The sequence below is a fragment of the Ranitomeya variabilis genome, chromosome 6 (genome assembly GCF_051348905.1).
Source record: "Ranitomeya variabilis isolate aRanVar5 chromosome 6, aRanVar5.hap1, whole genome shotgun sequence".
Classification (NCBI taxonomy): Eukaryota; Metazoa; Chordata; class Amphibia; order Anura; family Dendrobatidae; genus Ranitomeya; species Ranitomeya variabilis.
This window is the reverse complement of record NC_135237.1, coordinates 358,928,343-358,950,852: the sequence shown is the minus strand read 5'-3', so window position 1 is coordinate 358,950,852 and position 22,510 is coordinate 358,928,343. Positions and strand designations below refer to the sequence as shown.

Below are 22,510 nucleotides of genomic sequence, written 5' to 3'. Positions count from 1 at the left end.
AGGGATTTTGTGCAGAAGAGAATAATGATGTATATATTTCAGGAAATATAGATCACATCCAAATTTATACATTTAATACTTTTTGAAATAAACCAAAGCAGCAAACTTTTAAACACGTGGTTTTGCACATGCAACACAATATGTCATATTTAATGACTACTGAAACACAGAACTATTCAACCCCCTCATAACAAGTGGCATTAGTAGAGCTTGGGCTGTTAAAACACTGAAAAAGGAACATGACCCCGCTCCTCAAGCTCTCATATGAGAGCAAAACGTGCACTCCTCCCATTTGGCAAAAGTGGTTAAAATTAGCAGGAGACTGCAAAAAAAGGTCCAGATGATTTTGGCGCTCATTTGAGAACTTGAGGAAAGTGAGTTTCATTTGGTGTTGGTGCTGTGTGGCAGCCATTGTTGCTGTGGTTTTGTGCTGGTGGGTTTGTGTGGTCTGAAGTCATGGGGACTAAGTCTTGCAGCATGGGTCATGGGTGCTGTGGTGCATGTGCTGTGGTGCCCTGCTGGTGCACTGTTGCTGCGGTGGTGGTTAGTGCACAACAACCCTCCTTCAAGGCAATAAAAGTTAGGACCCACAGGGGTTCGCTGTGACGTGGCAGTGGGCTTCATACAGTCTGATCAGAATGTTAAACTAAGGACCTCATGTTCAGTAATATATATTTTTGCCTAGTGGCATTAGATCAATGTATGATCTTTGGAGGTGCTGTCCATTCTCTATTTTCAGCACCTTGGGCTGATAAAAAACCTGCTGCCAACGTGATGCATAGCCAGGCATCAGCTTCTGGCACCATTCATGAGGAATCTCAGCCCCCTCAACCACCTTAGTCAAATCCTAGCAAAGATATTCAATGGGGTTCAAGTCAGGCGACTGTGATGGCTACTCCATAATCTTGCAGGACTTCTTCTGCAACCAAGACTTGGCGGACGTTGATATATGCTTGGGATCAGTCCTAATTGCAGATCCAATGACGTCCAAACTTCAGCACAGAAGGCCTTACGTCTTTTCATAGGATTTCCTGATACCTGATTGAAGCCATCTTGCCCCCCATGCACTGCAGGTTTCCAGTGCCAAAAGAAGGCACAGAGCATTAATGAGCCACTGCCATGCTCCACTGTAGGCAGGATGTTCTTAACAGCATGTGATACATTTGTCCTCTTTCAAACATACCACTAATCCATACTCCAAGAAAGAACCTGTTTTGTTTAATTTCTCCAAAGAAGAAGAATTGCAAAACTGTGGCAGCTTATTTGTAGGATTATGAGCACATATTTTGTGTTTTTTTGCTCAGTAAAGGTGTACATATTGCTGTTCAGGCACCTGAGGAGATATATTTGTTTTCGTATACTTTTTACTGTGCTAAATAAATACTCAGTGTCTTATGCCATTAAACCTTGCTGAAGGTTTTTTGCAGTCATGGCAAGGGTTTTTGACCACCTGCCTCCCCAGGAAACTGGTGGCAGCAAGTGATAGTTTCCTCTTTGTGCCACATCCAGGTAGTGTAAGCCAGTGTTCTTTTAACTTTGAACTATGCTTCGAATTGTATCTATGGGAATATTAAAAGAGGAAAAAGGGAGAAAAATCTGGCACCAAAAATCAATCTCAGCCAGAACAGTAGTGCTTTATGGACATATTTTTACTGGCAAACCAGTGGGATCTCAGGTGCTGCACCAATGCAAAAGTCAATTCAAGTATTGTATTCCAGCAGTAAGAGGAAAGATGGCACTCACGGTCCCTTAAAAGATCCTGTATTATATAACAATTAAAACATGGATGTAGTAGAATTGTGTGGACTCATGGTGGACTACGGCCGTTTCACGCCTCCTGAGCTTCAACAAGTCCACACAAATCTCCTGCATCCATGTTTTAATCATTGTATAATAAAGGATCTTTTAAGGGATGGGGAATACTAAAAGCCTTTGCTATTGTTTGCTATCCTTTTCCTTGTTTGTACAAAGCAATCATCTCTTCTCTTAAAGGGTTATTCTCAGGTCGTCTCTTGAGTCGTACACAGCTTTACTTACTTTCCTTACCTTACTTTCCTTTCCTTACTGCCTGGTTTCTAGTGGGGAGGAAATACTTTCTTGAGTAACAGTTCTGATAAATAGCAGAGCTGTAGTATTAGTAGAACTATAAAGATCAGCACAAGTTCTGCTGTAACATATTCAGCTATCAGTGGTATCTTAAAGGCATGTATACTGCTATCACTATATATACACATATGGATAAACCGGGATTTTGAAGCACACAGATCTAGAAAGTAAAAGCTGTGATTAGGAGACCTGCTGTGGGAAACATCAATTCTGAGGACTTGTGATCTTGCAAGATTTATAACAGAAGCTTGTCAGAAGATGAAAAGGAGGGGGTGGAGGATGAGCAGCTAACTGCTTTAAAGAAATGAGTGGGCGGAAAGAGATTGATGGTATGTTAGGAGTTAAGTTAACCCCTTTCTTGGAATGTAACATTATTGTGCATCTTGGCTGTGGTCAGGGCACGCATTGTTGGCCACGCTCTATGTAAACCACCTGTACAGTATGAAAGAGAAAAGCTCTCACTGCAGGAGAATAAAAGCAGATAAAAAAGCAAGTCAACTGCAAACTTGCTTATTTCCATGCGGTCTAATGTAATTTAATAAATTTAGAAGACCCCTTTAACTTTCTGGACAGCTCTCATAAATTAGTCATATTTCTAACATTCAAATGTCACAGTCAAATTGCTATCCAGACCAAGTATTTGATACATTTGTTTTTCTAATGTTTTCAAGTTTGGGTAGAGTTCTTAGACTAAAGTTCGGTCGAACCTGAACATCCACGTGTCTGCTCATCCCTAGTCAGTCTCTTGATTAGTGGCATCAGATGAGCTTCAGACAACATCTAATTTGCAAATTCAGTCACTTATAAGAAATTCTGTTGATGGGGTTGATTAATTCTGAGGTTGAATTACTCATTAAAAGTGGCTTTTTGCTTTGAACTTGGTGAAACCACCTGCTATATTACCGTATATAATTGTGTATAAGCAGAGTTTTTCAAAAAAAAAATTTTGTGCTGAAAATTCCCCCCCTCGGCTTATGCATGAGTATAACACGAAGCCAGTTTTCGGAAGGGAAGGGGGAGTGGTGGGTCACAGAGACCAGAGCCTGCGGCTAAAGCCTGCGCCCGCTGCTAAAGATAAGTGAATATTCACTGCACTGGCAATGGATATTCATTTCTCTTATAGTGTGCACAGTCACATCCGCAGCCGCCGCCTTCCAGAATATATATATATATATGTGTATATATGTGTATGTATGTATATATGTGTATGTATGTATGTATGTATGTATGTATGTATGTATATATGTATATATGTATATATATATATATATATATATATATATATATATATATATATATATATATATATATATATATATATATATAAACATCCTACTTACTTTCCCTGCACACAATCTCAGCATCTCGTTCTGGCTTCCAGCAGCTCCTGCAGCCGGGTGATCATGTGTCACTGCTCATTAAGGGAATGGATATTCATTCCACTTCACACCTATGGGAGTTGAGAGGTAACTATTCATTGTCTTAATGAGCTGTGACACGTGATCACCCAGCAGCGGGAGCTGCTGGAACGAGATGATGTGAGGGAAGGTAAGTAGGATGTTTGTTTTTTTTATTTTTTTTTTTAAGGATTTTCTCATGGGGGCCATAGATACAAGGATGGGAATATGGAGCCATGCAAACAAGGATGGGGATGAGGAACCACGCATACCAGAATAGGGATTAAAGGACAATACATACCCGGCTTATACGCGAAACAATACGATTTCCCAGCTTTTCGAGGCAAAATTAGGTGGCTCGGCTTATACTTGGGTCGACTTATACATGAGTATATACAGTACTTATATGGAGTCATTTACTTGTATATTGTTACTGCTTGGTTTATTGCAAATAGCAGAAAGTTTGCAAATTTAGCTAATATGATCAATTTAGAAAGGAAGTTGAATATTCCTGATAAAAACAGTAAAAAAAAGTATAGATTTCCAATTTCCCAAAGTAGCAAGCAGGCTCAACGAATTGCATGCAAATAAATATATATAAATATATATATACACACACACGTACATAAGGTTATAAAATATACTATTTAGAGTCTCACAGGGTCTCTGAAGATTCTTGTTCCCCTTTAATAAGTCGAGCTGTAAAAGAGCTCTATGCCTGGGAAAAATGAAATTGAATTCTTAGACAGCACTGAATATTTTATGAGCAAATTTGAAAGAAGCTTACCCTGTATTGATGGAAATGATTTCTATCAGTGGGTTCTTCCTAATCTTTGGTAAATCCAATCGAGCTCCCCCCAACCGTTTTCCATTATCCTTTTTCTGACCCAGCAGTCGCACTGAGTGACCTTCAAATGAAGCACATAAATATACAAACACAAGTCACGCTACTTCAGGATAATTCATCTCTCTGCCAGATATATTAATGGCAGCATTTAAATATTTAAAACAGACATTAACAGTGAAGAAAATATATAGGGATGATCTACAATAATGGTAAAAACCACAGGGAGAATTTACAACACTGACACAGGTAATGAGGCTGGAAACAAGATATTACATATTTACGCAGATAGTGAGAGTTTTCAGCGTCTCTACTGCAAGACTTGAGATTAAAATAATGGAACTTTTTTTTTCTTTTTTTAAGTTTAAAACCATCTCCTATGCTTTTGGAGACACAGATAGCATGATGCATACATATTCAATTTATTTTTTCCACAATTTACATTATTTATAGATATTGTTATTGTGATGCAATTTTATCTCAAATGTTTGCAATTTCTTTATAAACAATTTGTTAAGATAAAGCTACACCTCTGATAAAACTTTGGCTACAGTGCTACCGTGTCTTCCCAAAAATAAGACCTACCCAGAAAATAAGCCCGGGCATGATTTTACAGAATTTTTTGAGGGTCTTTTACATAAAAGCCCTAGTCCAAAAACAAGCCCCAGTTACAGTCGGGACCGACTTTTTTTGGTGAGGGGAGCAAAAGGGTTAACTGCCCAGGGCAACTGCTTAAGGACCATTGGTGACATCACGGTTGTGTGACATATCATCAAGTACTTTAACTGCAGGATAGTGATGAGCGAATATACTCGTTACTCGAGATTTCCGAGCACGCTCGGGGGTCCTCCGAGTATTTTTTAGTGCTCGGAAATTTAGTTTTTATTGCCGCAGCTGAATGATTTACATCTGTTAGCCAGCATAAGTACATGTGGGGATTCCCTAGCAACCAGGCAACCCCCACATGTACTTATGCTGGCTATCAGATATAAATCATTCAGCTGTGGCAATAAAAAGTAAATTTCCGAGCACTAAAAAATACTCGGAGGACACTTGAGCGTGCTCGGAAATCTCAAGTAACGAGTATATTTGCTCATCACTAGTCATTGGCCTACTGGAAGAACCATGACCTAAGATGCAAGCTTTCTGACACTGGGCACTACACTGCGACCCAAAATCCTTTGGTAATGTTCAGATATGATGAATTGTATACAGTCAAGGCACCCAGTGCCAGATGCAGCAAAATAAGGTATAGTGTTCTTTTCCTTGTAGGTCTCATTTCGTGTTCGGTAAACAGTAGATTGACGTGCTTTACCAAACAGCTCTATCTGATTTTAGCTAATTCACATCCATATTGGCAAACTGCTGTCTAGATTTTTTATGTTTCCGTGTCAGCAGTGGGGTCCTCAAGGGTCTCCTGCCATAGTGTTTCATTTTATTCAAATATCGACGGATAGTTTGCGTTCATCCCCAATTTTTTAGTTTGCCAAGGGTAACAGGAGAAATTGGACCCCGAAAGTTGTTGTGCAGTTTCTCTTGAGTACGCCGATATGCCATATGTAGGGGAATACTACTTTCAAGGCACAATGCAAAGCTGAGAAGGGAAGAGGCGCCATATTAGAGTTCAGATTTTGCTGGAATGGCTTGAGGGTGCCATGTCACATTGGCAGAGCCCCTGAGGTGCCAGAACAGCAGAAACCCCTTATATGTGAACTCATTTTACAAACTACACTCCCCAATTAATTCATCTAGGAGTGCAGTGATCATATTAACACCACATGTGCCTCACATAATTTTATACCACTGAGTGGTGAAGAAAGAATAAATTACATTTTTACCACTAAAATGTTGTTTTAGCCCCAAGTTTTTAATTTTTCTAAGAGTGAATAGGAATTATATTTTATTTATTTATTTTTATTTTTTACAACAAACTGAGGTCCATGGGTACCATGGGTTTGTCACAGAATTTTATACCATTGGGCAGTGAAGACAAAATAACTACATTTTTACCACCAATATTTCATTTTAGCCAAAGATTTCACATTTTCACACAAGAAGTGGGTAAAAATGGGACCAAAATGTTAATTTATTAATGTCAGCACGGGCCACAAAACGTCCCGCACACGTGCATACGCATAACACACATCGATGTCATCAATGCGACATGCATTGGCGGTGCTGAACACAGCTCTCATCATTCTCCCCTGCTCGGCCGGTGATCGGCGAGAGCAGGGGAGAATGAGGAGAGTTACATTTAAGTGACAAAAGAGACAGCAGGCGGCAGCTGTTGGGACTATTACACCCATCAGTCTACCCCTACTGCTGGTAATACCCTTGACAGCAGGAGCGGCAGATGGGTGTATTCATCAGCCGCCGCCTGCGCTATAAATAAATGAAAAAAAGGTCGTGGGTTCCTCTATCTACTATATAATTGTCTAAGGGTATGTGTCCACGTTCAGGATTGCATCAGGATTTGGTCAGGATTTTCCATCAGTATTTGTAAGCCAAAACCAGGAGTGGGTGATAAATGCAGAAGTGGTGCATATGTTTCTATTATACATTTCCTCTAATTGTTCCACTCCTGGTTTTGGCTTACAAATACTGATGGAAAATCCTGACCAAATCCTGATGCAATCCTGAACGTGGACACATACCCTAAGGGTCACTTCTGTCTGTCCTTCTGTCTGGCTGGCTGTCACGGATATTCATTGGTCGCGGCCTCTGTCTGTCATGGAAATCCAAGTCGCTGATTGGTCGCAGCAAAATGGCCACGACCAATCAGTGACGGGCACAGTCCGGCGGCAAAATGGCCGCTCCTTACTCCCCGCAGTCAGTGCCCGCTCCATAATCCCTTCCAGTCAGCGCTCACACAGGGTTAATGGCAGCGCTAACGGACGGCGTTATGCCATGGTGTAACGCACTCCGTTACCGCTGCTATTAACTCTGTGTGACCAACTTTTTACTATTGATGCTGCCTATGCGGCATCAATAGTTAAAAGATCTAATGTTAAAAATAATTTAAAAAATAAAAAATTGTTATATACTCACCGTCCGTCGGCCCCTCGGATCCAGAACCGGCCTTTCCCGCTCCTCGCGACGCTCCAGTGACCGCTCGCTCCATGCATTGCGGTCTCGCGAGATGATGACGTACGTCATCATCTCGCGAGACCACATTGCACTCTTGGGACTGGAGCGCGCGAGGAGCGTCGGTAACCGCTTCGCCTGGATCCGGGGCCAACGGAAGGTGAGTATATAACTATTTTTTTTTTTTTAATTATTTTTTTTTACAGCGATATCATTCCTATATACTTCGTGGGCTGTGCAATATACTATGTGGGCTGTGCTATATAATACGTGGGCTGTGCAATGTACTATGTGGGCTGTGCAATATGCTATGTGGGCTGTGCAATATACTATGTGGGCTGTGCAATATACTACGTGGGCTGTGCAATGTACTACGTGGGCTGTGCAATATAGTGTTATACACTACGTGGGCTGTGTTATACACTACGTGGGCTGTGTTATATACTACGTGAGCTGTGTTATATGCTACGTGGGCTGTTATATATACTACGTGGCTGTGCAATATACTACGTGGGCTGTTATATACTACATGGCCGGCCGCGAACAATCAGCGACAGGCGCAGTCCAGCCGCGAATTGGCGCAGGATTTGAACCACGCTTCGCTAATTGGTTGCGGCTGGCCGAATCCTGTGTATTCAATGTATTATTCTAAAATCTAAATAAATAAACTACATACATATTCTAGAATACCCGATGCGTTAGAATCGGGTTACCATCTAGTATTTTCTATAACCAGCCTGGCAAAACTCACAGCTGGGGGCTGCAATCCTCAGCTGTCATCTTCAGCAAGGCTATGGTTATCAAGAATAGAGGGGTACCCACGACGTTTTTTTTTTTCAAATTATTTAAAGGGACTCTGTCACCTGAATTTGGAGGGAACAATTTTCAGCCATAGGGGCAGGGTTTTCGGGTGTTTGATTCACCCTTTCCTTACCCGCTGGCTGCATGCTGGCTGCAATATTGGATTGAAGTTCATTCTCTGTCCTCCATAGTACACGCCTGCGTAAGGCAAGATTGCCTATTAGATTCGCCAATTCTGGCGCTTTGCCCAACTCTTCCCACTTGCCCTGTAGCGGTGGCAAGTGGGATTCATATTTTTGGGGTTGAGGTCACCTTTGTATTGTCAGGTGACATCAAGCCCATGGCTTAGTAATAGAGAAGCATCTACAAGACACCTATCCATTACCAATCCTATGGTTACATGGTAAATAAAGACACAGCCAGAACAAAGTATGTAATTAGAAATAAAACAAAACACAGTTTTACTTTTTTATTTAAATATAACAAAACACACAGTTATACTCGCCAAACGCCCAATTCCACCGAAGCCCTCGTTTATCTGTAATAAAACTAAAATAAAAAAACAACAATACCCCATATTTGTCTATCGTTCATGCCGTAATCCATGTCTGGGGGATAATTAGTTTTCAACTTGGCTGTTGCCAAGATGCGACCGTCCAGGCTGAGAACTACTGGTGAATGAGCTGCTGGGAATGCAGCGTCAGTGACATCATAGAGGTTACCTCCGGTCACTGGGCTCCGTTCCCAGCCAGGATGAGAAGCGGTGAGACCCGGTGAGATCCCCGCTAGCACCATTCTCACAGTGCTAGCGGGAATCTCACTGAAGTCACCGCAGTTCAGCTAGGCTGGGAACAGAGCCTCAGTGACCAGATGTAACCTCTATGACGTCGCCCCTGGTTACTGGCGCTGTGTTCCCAGCAGCTCATTCACCAGTGGTTCTCAGCCTGAACGGTCGCATTTTGGCACCATCCATGTTGAAAACTAATTATCCCCCAGACATGGATTACGACGTGGGACAGAACGACAGACAGGTATGTTATAATGATGTTTTTTTTTTATTTTAGTTTTATTACAGGAGAACAAGGACTTTGGTGGCGTTAGGTTGTAAGTATGGTTTAATTAAGATTATTAAAGGAGTCTGTGTCATTTTTTCAGTTAAAGGATTTTAATCTTTATAAATTTGACATCAACCCCAAAAATATGGACCCCACTTGCCACCGCTACAGGGCAAGTAGGAAAAGCCGGGCAAAGCGTCAGAATTGTGCCTTTTCTGGGCAGCTGCGGGCTGCTATTTTTAGGCTGGGGGGTCATTATCCATGGCCCATTACCAGCCTGAGAATACCAGCCCCCAGTTGTCAGCTTTAGCAAGGCCAGATGTCAAAAATGGAGGGGACCCCATGCAGTTTTTTTAAAATTATTTATTTAAATGGGGACCCCCTATTCTTGATAACCAGCCTTGCTGAAGATAATAGATGAGGATTGCAGCCCCCAGCTGAGAGATTCACCTGGCTGGTTATAGAAAATACAGGGGAATCCATACCGCTTTTCATTTATTTATAGCGCAGGCGGCGGATGATGAATACTCCCATCAGCCGCTCCTGCTGTCACTGTTACTAGCAGCAGCAGGGGTAGGCTGATGGGAGTAATAGCCTCATCAGCCGCCGCCTGTTGTCTCTTCTATTACTTAAATATAACTTTCATCCATCATTCTCCCCTACTTGGCTGATAGCCAGCAGAGAAGGGGAGAATGATGAGAGCAGTGTTCAGCACCCCTCTCCGGGGAACAGTGCTTACAGTAACCCTTCTTCCCTGGTGACGTCCATGTGGTACTGATGCAGCACACAGTTGCCACACATGTGCCACACGTATCACAAGCACGGACTCTGACATCTCTGGTACCGTAAATATCATAACGTGTGAAAGAGGCCTTATAAGCAGGTTTTTATGTTTGGTAGCTGTCACACACTAAAAGATGCTTTTTATTGCAAAAAAAAATAGTTTTTGCATCACCACATTTTGAGAGCTTTAATTTTTCCATATTTTGACCCAGAGTCATGCGAGGTCTTGTTTTTTGTGGGATGAGTTGATGTGTTTATTGGTAACATTTTCGGGCACATGACATTTTTTGATCGCTTTCTATTACAATAAATTCAAGATTTTTTTTGGGGGGAGGGGGGGGGGGGGTACGCCGATCCTTGCATGGTAAAATTGATAAGGTAGTTTTATTCTTCGGGTCTGTACGATTACAGCAATACCTCCATAATAATGTTTTTAGGTTTTGGTGCGGTTACACAATAAAAACTATTTTATAGAAAAAATAATTGTTTTTGCATCACTTTATTCTGAGAGCTATAACATTTTTATAATTCCGCTGATGGAGCTGTATGGGGCTTGTTTTTTGGGGGACAAGATGACGTTTTCAGAGGTACCATGTTTATTTATATCTGGCTTTTTGATCGAGTGTTATTCCATTTTTGTTCGTCGGTATTATGATAAAGCATTGTTTTTTGCCTTTTTTTTATGATGTTCACTAAAGGGGTCAAACTGGGATAGTTTTATAGGTCGGGTCGTTGCGGACGTAGAGATAGAATATGTATTGATTTTGTATTACCATATTTTTTTTATATATATATTTTTGCAATTATTTTAACATTATTTTCCCTAACTTTTTTACTTTGTCCCACTATGGGACAATCATTGTTTGCAGGCTGATCACTTCTATAGCATGGAGATGAAGCAGCATCTGCATGCCATAGAAGCTGACAGCGCTGCAGTGACAGAGAGACTTGCTGATCATGCACTGCGCATGAGCAACAAGTTTAATAGTTCTGGTGACCCGGATATCGTCATGACGACATCCGCTCACAATGGAAACGATCATGAGCCTGCGTCACGCCGCGGAATGTCCGATCCAAAGGCAGAGGGGTTATCAGCCCATTGTCAGCTTTCCGAATTCTGCGATCACAGTATTTCGGGGGTTAAAGTGCCAGGAGCAGTCTGTGACCACTCCTGCCACCTAGTGCCGGGTGTGTCAGCTGTCAGAATTAGACATGAGCGAATTTGCTTGGGTTCCCTCTTATTTGGCAAGCTATAGTGCTTGCTGAATAAGCTGCAGAGGGAACCTGGCTTCCTGAATTGCGCCGGCCGATCAGCTGATCGGCGCGGCATATGCATGTGTCACGGCTGTGTGACAGTCACGACACATGCATGGAGACCCCCAACACACAGGCTGCGGCTGTCAGCGCTGAGATCTCATCTCCCGAGATCTTGGTGCCGAGATCTCCATCTGCGCATGCATCGCCCCTGGAAACCATTTTCCCCCATAGTCCACCGCATAGGAAACCATGGAACTGCGGGGGGCTCTGGCCTTTCACAAAATGTCGGCAGAGCCCGTGCAGCACCAGAGACACCCGCGCAGTACCAAAGACACCCACAGCGGTGCACTGCACACCAGAACACCCCTATCATCCCAGCCTGCGGCCTGCAGCAACACTGCACTCTTTCCTCCTCCAGCAGCGACTCTGGGACCACGCTTCACCGCAGTCACCACTCCCAGAAAGCAACAAGACGCATGGATTATAAGAAGCACTACCATTTTATTTAAAAAAAAAAAAAAGTTTTTTTCCTCTCAAAATTTGGGGTGCGTCTTATAATCCGGAGCATTTTATAATCCGCAAAATAGGGTAAATGTCATGGGTGCCAATAATAATGAGCAGGACTGTAAATATGTAAAGTTTGTACTCTTTCTTTCCCAATGCTCCCCTGACTATTACGCCTAAACCTTTCCCATTTCGCCATGCAGCTTCACACACAGCCTCAGCAAAACGTCCTGTCCTGGACACTGCTGCAAGTAAAATCACTGATACAATGAATCACAGGACCAGAATAGCAGCCCTGGCAATAAAGTGTCTGCTACTCCCCTCACTGACTAACCATGTTCTACTGTAATAGGATGGATGGAGAGTGGGACACATATGAAGATTACAAATAAAGTAATTGCCGAAAGTATTTGCACCCTTGAAATTGTTGCAGAAAATGAAGTACCGTATTTCTCTGGATCTAAATCCCGTTGTACAACTATTGAGAGATCTTAAAATTGCTGTTTGGAGACAGCACCCTTCAACTAGGAGAGACCTGGAGAAGTTTGCAAAAGAAGAGTGGTCAAAAATTCCAGTTGAGAGGTGTCAGAAGTTTGTTGATGGTTAGAGGAAGTGATTGGTTGCAGTTATTTCAAAGGGTGTGCAACTAAATATTAAGTTGAGGATGCCTAGTTTGGGGGTTTAGTGTTTAATTATGTCCAATTTGTCTCTTTTTTGCCATGTCTGTGTGTATATATACAGTTGTGTGAAAGAGGGATTTTTGTGTACTCACCGTAAAATCCTTTTCTCCGAGCCAATCATTGGGGGACACAGACCATGGGTGTTATGCTGCTTGCCACTAGGAGGACACTAAGTGATACAAAGAAAGTTAGCTCCTCCCCTGCAGTATACACCCTCCTGCTGGCTCCCAGCTAACCAGTTTGGTGCAAAAAGCAGTAGGAGATCAGTAACAACATATTAGCTTACAGCATGTCATATTATATGAGAGTATAGCATATCAGAATATAAAAACAAGCATAAGCCAATACCAGGGTGGGAGCTGTGTCCCCCAATGATTGGCTCGGAGAAAAGGATTTTACGGTGAGTACACAAAAATCCCTCTTTCTCCTTCGCCTCATTGGGGGACACAGACCGTGGGACGTACCAAAGCAGTCCCTGGGTGGGGACAACATCAGATCAGGCCCTGTGTAACCGCTACTTACAAGTGCGCCACCGCGGCCTGCAGAGTCCGCCTGCCCAGACTCACATCTGTGGAAGTCTGGGAATTATAATGCTTGAAGAATGCATGCGGACTGGACGAATCCGCAAGCTTGCAGGCGTGTCTTGTCGACGCCTGGTGCCTAGAACCCACGATAGACAGGGAGATAGATGTCAGCCTAACACGGAAGGACTCCTGGATGGTGAAAGGAATACACCAGGCTAAATGGCCGATGAAGACGGCTAAACCCTTCCTGTAAACGTCAGGAAGCCTTCCCCTTACCGTCAGGAAGCCCAAGATACAGTGTCCAACCTTCGGAAGGACGCCGTCCTCGAGACATACCTACTCAGAGCACTCACTTCGTCCGGAACATGGGGAACTCATTCCATTTTGTGGACTGGTGCTGAAAGAGATGAGGGAAGAACTATGCCCTCATAACAGTGGCAATACAATACCACCTTGGTAACAAGGGACGGGGAAGGCCTGAGGACGACCTTGCCTTGAAGGAAATAAGGGAACAAAAAGTCTGAAAGGACCCGTTAGCACCGAAGACTCGTCAGGATGAGGATATCGCCGAGAAAAAAGGGGCGACCTTCCCTAATAGAATAGATCCCAATGATCTAACGGTATGCGATAGGGAAGAACTACAAGTGAAAACTTCCTGCGAGGTGGTCCCTACTTGCAGTTTTGTTGCAGAAAGGCAGAAAAGCTACCAGCTCCGCAAGCAAACAAACTGACGTGGTCAGTGCGGATTTTCGAGGATCACTGGGGCCCTTTCTGATTCTGAAAAGCTTTCGGAAGTAGTGAACGGGGAGTTGTGGAAACTGGTACCGCGGAAGAACCAGAGCATGCAGTGCGATGGCTCTTGGATCTCGAGGCCGAACGACAAACTCGAGTACACAGGCGATCAGTCAGGACGCCATCCGAACTACAACTGGAGAGCTCCAGTGAAGGCAGGTCTGATGGAAGACTTCCGGGTGAAGTTCCCACTCACTTGAGGCGAAACCCTGACGGCTGAATATGTTCGCAGCCCAGAGTTATACTCCTGGGATATGTACTGCCGAGATCACCGAGTGATAGATCTCGGACCATGTGAGAATGTGAGGTACCTCGGCCATGGTGCCTGAACGTGTGTACCTGCTAGATGACTGACGTATGGCACAGCCGTGGCATTGTCCAATTAAATTTAGATGGGTTGACCCGCCATAAGGCAGTGGACCTACTGTAGGACTACCTTTCGGATCTCCAGAACAATGATCGGGAGAAAAGGACTGGCATTGGAAGCTACTAGTAACCATTGAACCGGGAGAAAAGCCCTGGATGAAGAAGGAGCTCAGAGACTATCGTCTGAAAGTCTGCTTGACTCGCTGAAAACTAACGGAGCGAAGGAAACTGCTTCCATTGTCGTCTCCATTTTTTCCTCAGAACCCTCCCAGCAAATCGAATGAAATGAGGGGATGAGTGAGCAAGTGCGCGAGCTCCCTGTTGAAGGACCATGACCTTGTCTGGAGGGAGATATACCACCCTTCTGGAAGAGTACCGGATCATCCTCAAAAAGGATATCTGCTGGGATGGAAATGAGAAGTTGTCTAAGTCTAGCCACCAGCCCAGGTGAGAGGGTATCGCAAGTGATATAGACGACTTAGCGTAGTCCTGCAAGGGCAGGTAAACAGTCGGCCAAACAGGGCAGGACGACCACTCCTCTAGGTGCAAGAGGAACATGACAGCTGCCATGACCCTTGCGAACACTCTGGGTGCGGTAGCAAGGCCGAAGGACAAGGTCGTGACTTAAATGCTGTTCACGAATGGAAAAGCGACGGAATTTTTGAAGAGGGTAAGCATCCCGAATGTCGATGGATGCCAGAAACTGCACCTTTTTCTGTTGAAGTAATGGCTGAGCGGAGGAACTCCATTCGAAGAAGAAGAACCTTGTGAAAGGTTGTTAGAAGTTTGAGGTCCGGGATCGGTCCTACTTCTCGTTTCCCTTTTAGGAACCAAGATCCCTTAGATCTAGACTGTCCCGGACAACCCTTTCACTGTTGGTCGGGGCTGTAGGAACGTACGATCCTTCGTTAGTCTCCCGCTCAAACGATTTGATTGACCAGCTGTACTGTCTTCAGGAAAGGGTTACTGGTGTGAATCAAAGTAGTTAAGGTCTCCAGGCAAGAGACCGTTGCTCTAGCAATCCATGTGGCGGCTAGGGAGGGTAGAGGGCTGGACCCGTAGCCGCAAAACGGAACAAACCAGATTTGCTATTTGACAGATCGTGGCATCTTTAATTGATGAAACATCGGGCAGGGATACTGGTAGGTAAACCACAGGAGATTGTACCCGGTTAATCTGCCAAGTGGCAGAATGCGCGGCTGCTTCCAGCAGGTCATTGCAGAGTTAAAAATTAGGAACCCTCGATCCACCATCCTCTTAACAGGGAAGTGGAGAGGGAACATCCGCCTTCTTGCATCTTCTGTTAAATAGTGGTGATGCAGAGCGGGGTGCTCAGACGCCCGAAAAGGGTGCCTCTGTACATCCACAGAGTTCAGGTCTCCGGGTGGACAGGACAGGTTGTCTGGCGTTAGGCCTGGATGCAGAAGAGGATACCTGGAGGCGACACTCCGTGTGCCCGTCTGTTGATGGTGTGGGGAGATCGGCGCCCTTTAAAGGGCCTGTCGCCCTTAAAAATCAGACCAGGCATGGAGCCCCACGTAGAGGCTTCTGTCCAGTGAATCGCATATCCGGACTGGATGACAAATGCTCTACGAGGGAGTTTAGTCTCCGTATGAGGGACACTGTAGTCTAGAGCAGGACCGGAGTCCTCGTCAATGTACAGAGATTGGATGATGATATAAATAGGCGAGTCATCCTTTACTGAAACTCTGGCAAGTCCAGGTCCAAGGCAATATCCGATCCGTGTTCAGAGTCTTGTTGTCAGCAAATCCTTGGAGAGAGATCATGAAATGAGAACTTCCGTTTTGTAGATGCCTGTACGTTTCTGGAATACTCGCGGCCCCTGCTAGCCGACAGATCCCATGTAGGAGAGGGACCATGTATATCGGTCCTGCGAGCACTCCGAGCCACGGAGGGATCACGGAGGGATTCAATTTCTTGGTCAGAAACACCATGGGTTGCGGCAGTGACGAAGTCCACTGAGGGAACTAGTTACACTGGGATAAACTGGGATCAGCGGCAGAGGGCTCCTCATTTATGACCAGCTTCGGATTGGTCATGTGCCTTTAAGACCAGGGAATACTGGTCGTGTGCCTTTAAGACCAGGGAATACTGGTTGTGTGCCTTTAAGACCAGGGAATACTGGTCGTGTGCCTTTAAGACCAGGGAATACTGGTCGTGTGCCTTTAAGACCAGGGAATACTGGTCGTGTGCCTTTAAGACCGGGAATACTGGTCATGTGCCTTTAAGACCAGGGAATACTGGTCATGTGCCTTTAAGACCAGGGAATACTGGTCATGTGCCTTTAAGACCAGGGAATACTGGTCATGTGCCTTTAAGACCAGGGAGTACTGGTCATGTGCCTTTAAGACCAGGAAATACTGGTCATGTGCCTTTAAGACCAGGGAATACTGGTCACGTGCCTTTAAGACCAGGAATACTGGTCATGCGGGTTTAGGTCAAATCTCGCAGCGAGCGAGAAGCGCCAATTCAGGGGGCGGAGCCACAGGCACGACGTGGGCGGAGCCTCGAGACTTCCATGAATAGGCCCAAGCCGGGGCCTAAATTTCTGCAGCCGGTGCCAGCGTAGAAGTGAGGGGCGTTGCTCGAGAAAATTGAGCACTTCCGTGCCAGGCGAAAAGCGCCAGGAAAAAAGGCAGAGCTGCCTTAGGGCGCCACAGTGCGCTTCCGGGGTGCGGCCTACACATCGGCCGAAGCCGGGGGCTAAATTTTGTAGCCGGCTGGAGCTTTACCTCAGGGAGGTGGGCCACAGGGAAGCCTGAGACTGCCTGTGAATATCCCGCTGCAGAAGCCCATCGCTGGCAGGATCCACTCACCAACGGTGCATGTCCCGGCATGGAGCCGCCGCGGATGTCAGGTATTGCAACGTGGACGGTGCAGGGATAGAGGGATAAACCTCAATCCATCATCCCTTTTGTTAGGGAGGTGGAGAGGAACCGTCCGCCTCCTTGTGCCATCCGCTTTCACAGTGGTGGGACAGTGGGGGCTGCTCGGACGCCAGAGAGAGGGGCCTCTGTACATCCACGGAGTTCAGCCCTCGGGTGGACAGGGCCAGTTGTCCGGCATCGGGACCGTGAAGGCACCGTCGCCCCTGAAGTGAGCTGGGCGGGGCTCCGGCGGTTGGCGGGGATTTCAACTGTGGCCTAGTCCGGCTGAAAAAGCCGGGGACTAAATTTATGGAGCCTGAAGGTGGAGCGCGTTGGCGGGCCGCGACGTAGCGCCAAATGATTGCCGCTGGCGTACCGGACAGCGGCACCTCTCCCCAGGGACCAGGACCGCACCTTCCACGCAGGCAGCGTGAGGAAGGAAACTACTCACCACCACCGAGCAGAGATGCAGCCTCTATTGCGAGGGAATAAGCTCAATCGATCCTCCCTTGGCCGGGGGATGGAGAGTCTCTGTCCATCTTCATATGTGCCTGCCGCAGGGGACTTATGGCTGTGCCTGCCGCAGGGGACTTACGGCTACTGTGGGGACTACATGACGCCAACAGGTGAGGGCTTAATTGCGGAGGAGCCCGGGAGATGCACATAAGAGGTATACTCTATGTGCTCGCCATCTTACAGGGGGGAGATCGGGACCGTATAGGAACCGTCGCCCTAGCGTAGATTAGGCGTGCCCCAGTCGTCGCAGGAAAGGTACGGGGAGGTATACTCGCCGTGCTTGCCTGTTGATGGTTCGGGGGAGAGCAGACCCTAGAAAGGAATCCGTCGCCCCCTTCACTCCGTTAGTTAAAAAATAAAAATTTACAGAAAATAAAAATAAAAAATGTTGGGGTCTGAAAACAGACCCAAGTGCCTCCTACAGACACTAAGCAAGAACTGGTTAGCTGGGAGCCAGCAGGAGGGTGTATACTGCAGGGGAGGAGCTAACTTTCTTTGTATCACTTAGTGTCCTCCTAGTGGCAAGCAGCATAACACCCACGGTCTGTGTCCCCCAATGAGGCGAAGGAGAAAAAGTGTTTGCCCCCTTCCCGATTCCCTATTATTTCGCACGTTTGTCACACTTAAATGTTTAAGATCACAAACAAAATTTCAATATTAGACAAAGATAACACAAAATGCAGTTTTTAAATGAGGTCTTTATTATTAAGGGAAAAAAGAAATCCAAACATAGAGGGCCTTGTGTGAAAAAGTTATTCTCCCCACCACCAACACACACATCTTAAAACATACATTAATTGTGGATTATCAAATCTTTTGGGAAGCTGAGTTCAATTCTCTAGCCACACCCAGGCCTGATTACTGCTGCGCCTGTTCTCAATCAAGAAATCAATTAAATAGAACCGTCCTATTGAAGTAAACCAAAAGAAAACCTCAAAAGCTAGACATCATGCCCCTCTCCAATGAAATTCTGGAACAAATGAGAAACAAAGTAACTGAGATTATCAGTTTGGAAAACGTTATAAAGCCATTTCTTAAGGTTTGGGACTCCAGGGAACCACAGTGAGAGACATTATACACAAATGGTGAAAACATAAAACAGTGGTGAACCTTCCCAGGAGTGGCCAGCCAACAAAAATTACCCCTAAAGTGCAGAGACTACTTATCCAAGAGGTCACAAAAGACCCCACAACATCCGAAGAACTGCAGGCCTTACTTGCCTCAGTTAGGGTATGTGCACACGTTGCGGATTTCCTGCGGATCCGCAGCGTTTTTTGTGGTGCAGAAACGCTGCAGATCCGCAAGTGATTTACAGTACAATGTAAATCAATGGTAAAAAAAAAATGCTGTGCTAATGGTGCGGAAAATTCCGTGCGGAAAATTCCGTGCAGTAAATCCGCAAAACTGCTCAAAATCCGCACAAAAAAAGCGTCAAATCCGCACCTGCGTTTTCTGCCAAGAGATGCCGAATCCGCACCAGAAATTCCTAAGCCTAATCCGCAACGTGTGCACATAGCCTTAAGGTCAGTGTTCATGACTCCACCATAAGAAAGACTGGGTAAAAATGGCCTAAATGGCAGAGTTTCAAGACAAAAACCACTGCTGAGCAAAAACAGAGGCTCGTATCAGTTTTGCCAGAAAACATCTTGATGATCCCCAAGACTTTTGGAAGAAAACTGTGGACTGATGAGACAAAAGTTTAACTTTTTAGAAGGTGTCTGTCCCATTACATCTGGGGTAGAAGTAACACAACATTTCAGAAAAGGAACATCATACCAACAGTAAAATATAGTAGTGGTAATGTGATGTCTGGGGTTATTTTGCTGGAAGACTTGCTTTGGTTAATGAAACCATGAATTCTGCTGACTTCCAAAAAGAATACTGAATGAAAATCTCCAGCCATCTGTTTGTGACCTAAAGCTGAAGTGCACTTGGGTTATGCTGCAGGACAATGATTCAAAACTCACCAGCAAGACAACCTCTGACTGGCTTAAGAAAAACAAAATTAAGACCTTGGAGTGGCCTAGTCAAAATCCCGACTTTAACCCCTTTTTGACATCGGGCGTAATAGTACGCCAATGTCGGACCCCCTCCCTTTGATGTGGGCTACAGCGCTGAGCCCACTTTTTCTGGCACATATCAGCTGTGTAATGAGGAAAAAGTCAAAACGAGGAAAAAAGTCAAAATTTGAATTACGTTTTTTTGGTCACTGCAACATTGCATTAAAATGCAATAATGGGCGATCAAAAGATCATATCTGCACCAAAATTGTATCATTAAAAAAAAGTCAGCTTGGCACACAAAAAATAAGCACACACCCAACCCGAGATCGCGAAAAATGAAAACACTACGGGTATCGGAAAATGGCACAATTTTATTTCTTTTTTTCAACAAACTTTGGAATTTTTTTCACCACTTAATAAAAAAAGAACCTGCTAAGAAAAACAAAAAAAAACATCTGTGCACTTTTTTTTTGCAATTTCACTGCATTTGGAATTTGAATCAGGAGCCCCATATAATGCTCCATACAGTTCATGATGGGCCCCATAAGATGCTCCATAAAGTTCATGATGGCCCCATAAGATGGTCCAAACAAAAATATGCCCCATAAAATGCTCCATAAAAGTTAATGATGGCCCCATATAATGCTGCACAAAGGTTAATGATGGCCCCAGAAGATGCTCCATAGAATCATATGCCCCATATAATGCTCCATAAGGCTATGTGCACACGTCCGGAATTGCCGCGGAAATTACTGCGGCAATTCCGCAACTGTACCGCGGGTAAAATGCATGCGGAATCGGCATGCGTTTTCCCGCTAAACACTAGCGTTTTACAAGCGTAATTAGCTTGCAGAATGCTAGCGTTTTCCAAGTGATCTGTAACATCGCTTGGAAAACTGATTGACAGGTTGGTCACACTTGTCAAACATTGTGTTTGACAAGTGTGACCAACTTTTTACTATTGATGCTGCCTAAAGATATAATTTTAAAAATAAATAAAAAAAATTGTGATATTCTCACCTTCCGGCGTCCCTCACAGAGTTCCCGCTCCTAGCGATGCTCCCGTTCCCAAAAATGCCTCTCGCGGCAAAGACCCCAGATGACGTAGCGGTCTCGCGAGACCACACACACAGGTCATTGCCGCAAAGCATCCCTGGGAACGGAAGCATCGCGAGGAGCGGGAAGGGTGCCGGAAGGTGAGAATATCACAATTTTTTATTTTAATTATTTTTTTTTTTTACAGGTATATGGTTCCCAGGGCCTGAAGGAGAGTCTCCTCTCCTCCACCCTGGGTACCAACAGCTCATGATCCGCTTACTTCCCGCATGGTAGGTATAGCCACATGTGGAAAGTAAGTGGATCAATGCATTCCTATGTGTGCAGAATCCCCACGATTCTGCACAAAGAATGAACATGCTGTGGTTTTTTTTCCGGAATGTGATTAGGCCGTTGAAAAAAAACCGCAACATGTGCACAAAAATGGCAGATTGCATTCTAATAATAGGAAGCTTAATGTATGCGTTTTTTTCGCGGTTTTATAGCGAAAAACCGCAAAAAATTCTGAACGTGTGCACACAGCCTAAAGGTTGATGGCCCCATAAGATGCTCCATAGAATAATATGGCCCATATGCTGCTGCTGCGATAAAAAAAAGACATACTCACCTCTCGTCGTTGGGTGCCGGTGTCCTGAGCAGGCGGGGCCTGGTACCGGTGTCACCGCTGGCTCAGGCCCCCGGCACTTGCGATATTCACCTGTCCCCGTTCCACTGCTGTGCGCCGCTGTGTCTTCCGGGTATCTGCAGTGTCTGTTCAGGCAGAGGGCGAGCACTAAACACGTAATCGCGCCCTCTGACCTGAACGTCACAGCCAGAGAATGCAGAAGACACCCTGGCAGTGGAATGGGGACAGGTGAATATCGCATGGCTCACCCTCCTCCATCATACTCATCCACTCCTGGTGCGGTCTCTGTTCCTCAGATGGTCTCTGGCGCTAGCAGCTTGTTCCAGTGTTCAGCGGTCACATGGTACAGCTCATTAAAGTAATGAATTTGCGCTCCACGCCTAAGGGGGTGGAGCTGCGTCCATATTCTTTACTTTAATGAGCGGTACCACATGATTGCTGAACCGGAAGAGCTGCCGGCGCCAGAGACCATCTGAGAAGCAGAGATGTGCAGAGACCGCGCGGGGATGGGGTGAGTATAATGTGACTGCCGTCACTCCTGCTGCACTTTCAGCCTAAAAAAAAGGGCTGAAAATCTTGGCTTATACTCTACTCGAGTATATACGGGTGTATATATATACACACACACACAGGTCCAACCCCTGGGAATAATTACTTTTGGTGTGATTGCAACATACACACAATTTTGTAACATTGCAACATTGTTTACTGGTGGTTCGATCAACACAAAACTAACAAATATTTGGAAAATAGACTGTTTCTCGTCTTAGGTGCTCAGTGACGTATAGAATGTGCTCAGGAGTGCGTTCGGCAGCATCCTTCACGGTTTTCAATCTGGTGACTTTTGAGGATGCATCGATGTAACTTGCATTAGTGTGCCACAGACAAGGATGTTGAAGAAAACCTTAGTTAATTTTCAGTGAAACGAACAGTTTTTTGGGTTTGGCGACATTAAGTGATGAAGCATCTTGTGGGACACAAGGTCTTCGGGAAGCTGCACGTGAGTTGCATAGACATCATTGCCTTCCTTCAGCAGAGCCAGTACCATCTCAGCATTTTCTGCAGTTGGAACATCACTGTCAGAAAAAGCCAGACCCACCATATCATCACGGAGGTACCACAGGTGTCTGTTGAAAGTTTTTATTGCTGCCTCAGCAACGGGCACGTTGATTCCTTTTTATGCTGCAAGTTCTTGCAGTAATGTCAAGTCATTTTGTAGTGATGTGGCT

The 22,510-nt window shown here is 45.0% G+C and overlaps 1 protein-coding gene across 3 annotated transcripts in view; it reads right to left on the bottom strand.

Moving 5' to 3' along the window:
• CDKAL1 (CDKAL1 threonylcarbamoyladenosine tRNA methylthiotransferase) overlaps positions 1–22,510 on the bottom strand; it is a 1,052,012-nt gene that overhangs the window by 751,720 nt on the left and 277,782 nt on the right. For all 3 annotated transcript variants that reach the window (XM_077269963.1, XM_077269960.1, XM_077269961.1), the window contains exon 8: positions 4,291–4,411. In XM_077269963.1, coding sequence (XP_077126078.1) covers positions 4,291–4,411 — 121 coding nt within the window. The remainder of the gene's footprint in view (positions 1–4,290; positions 4,412–22,510) is intronic.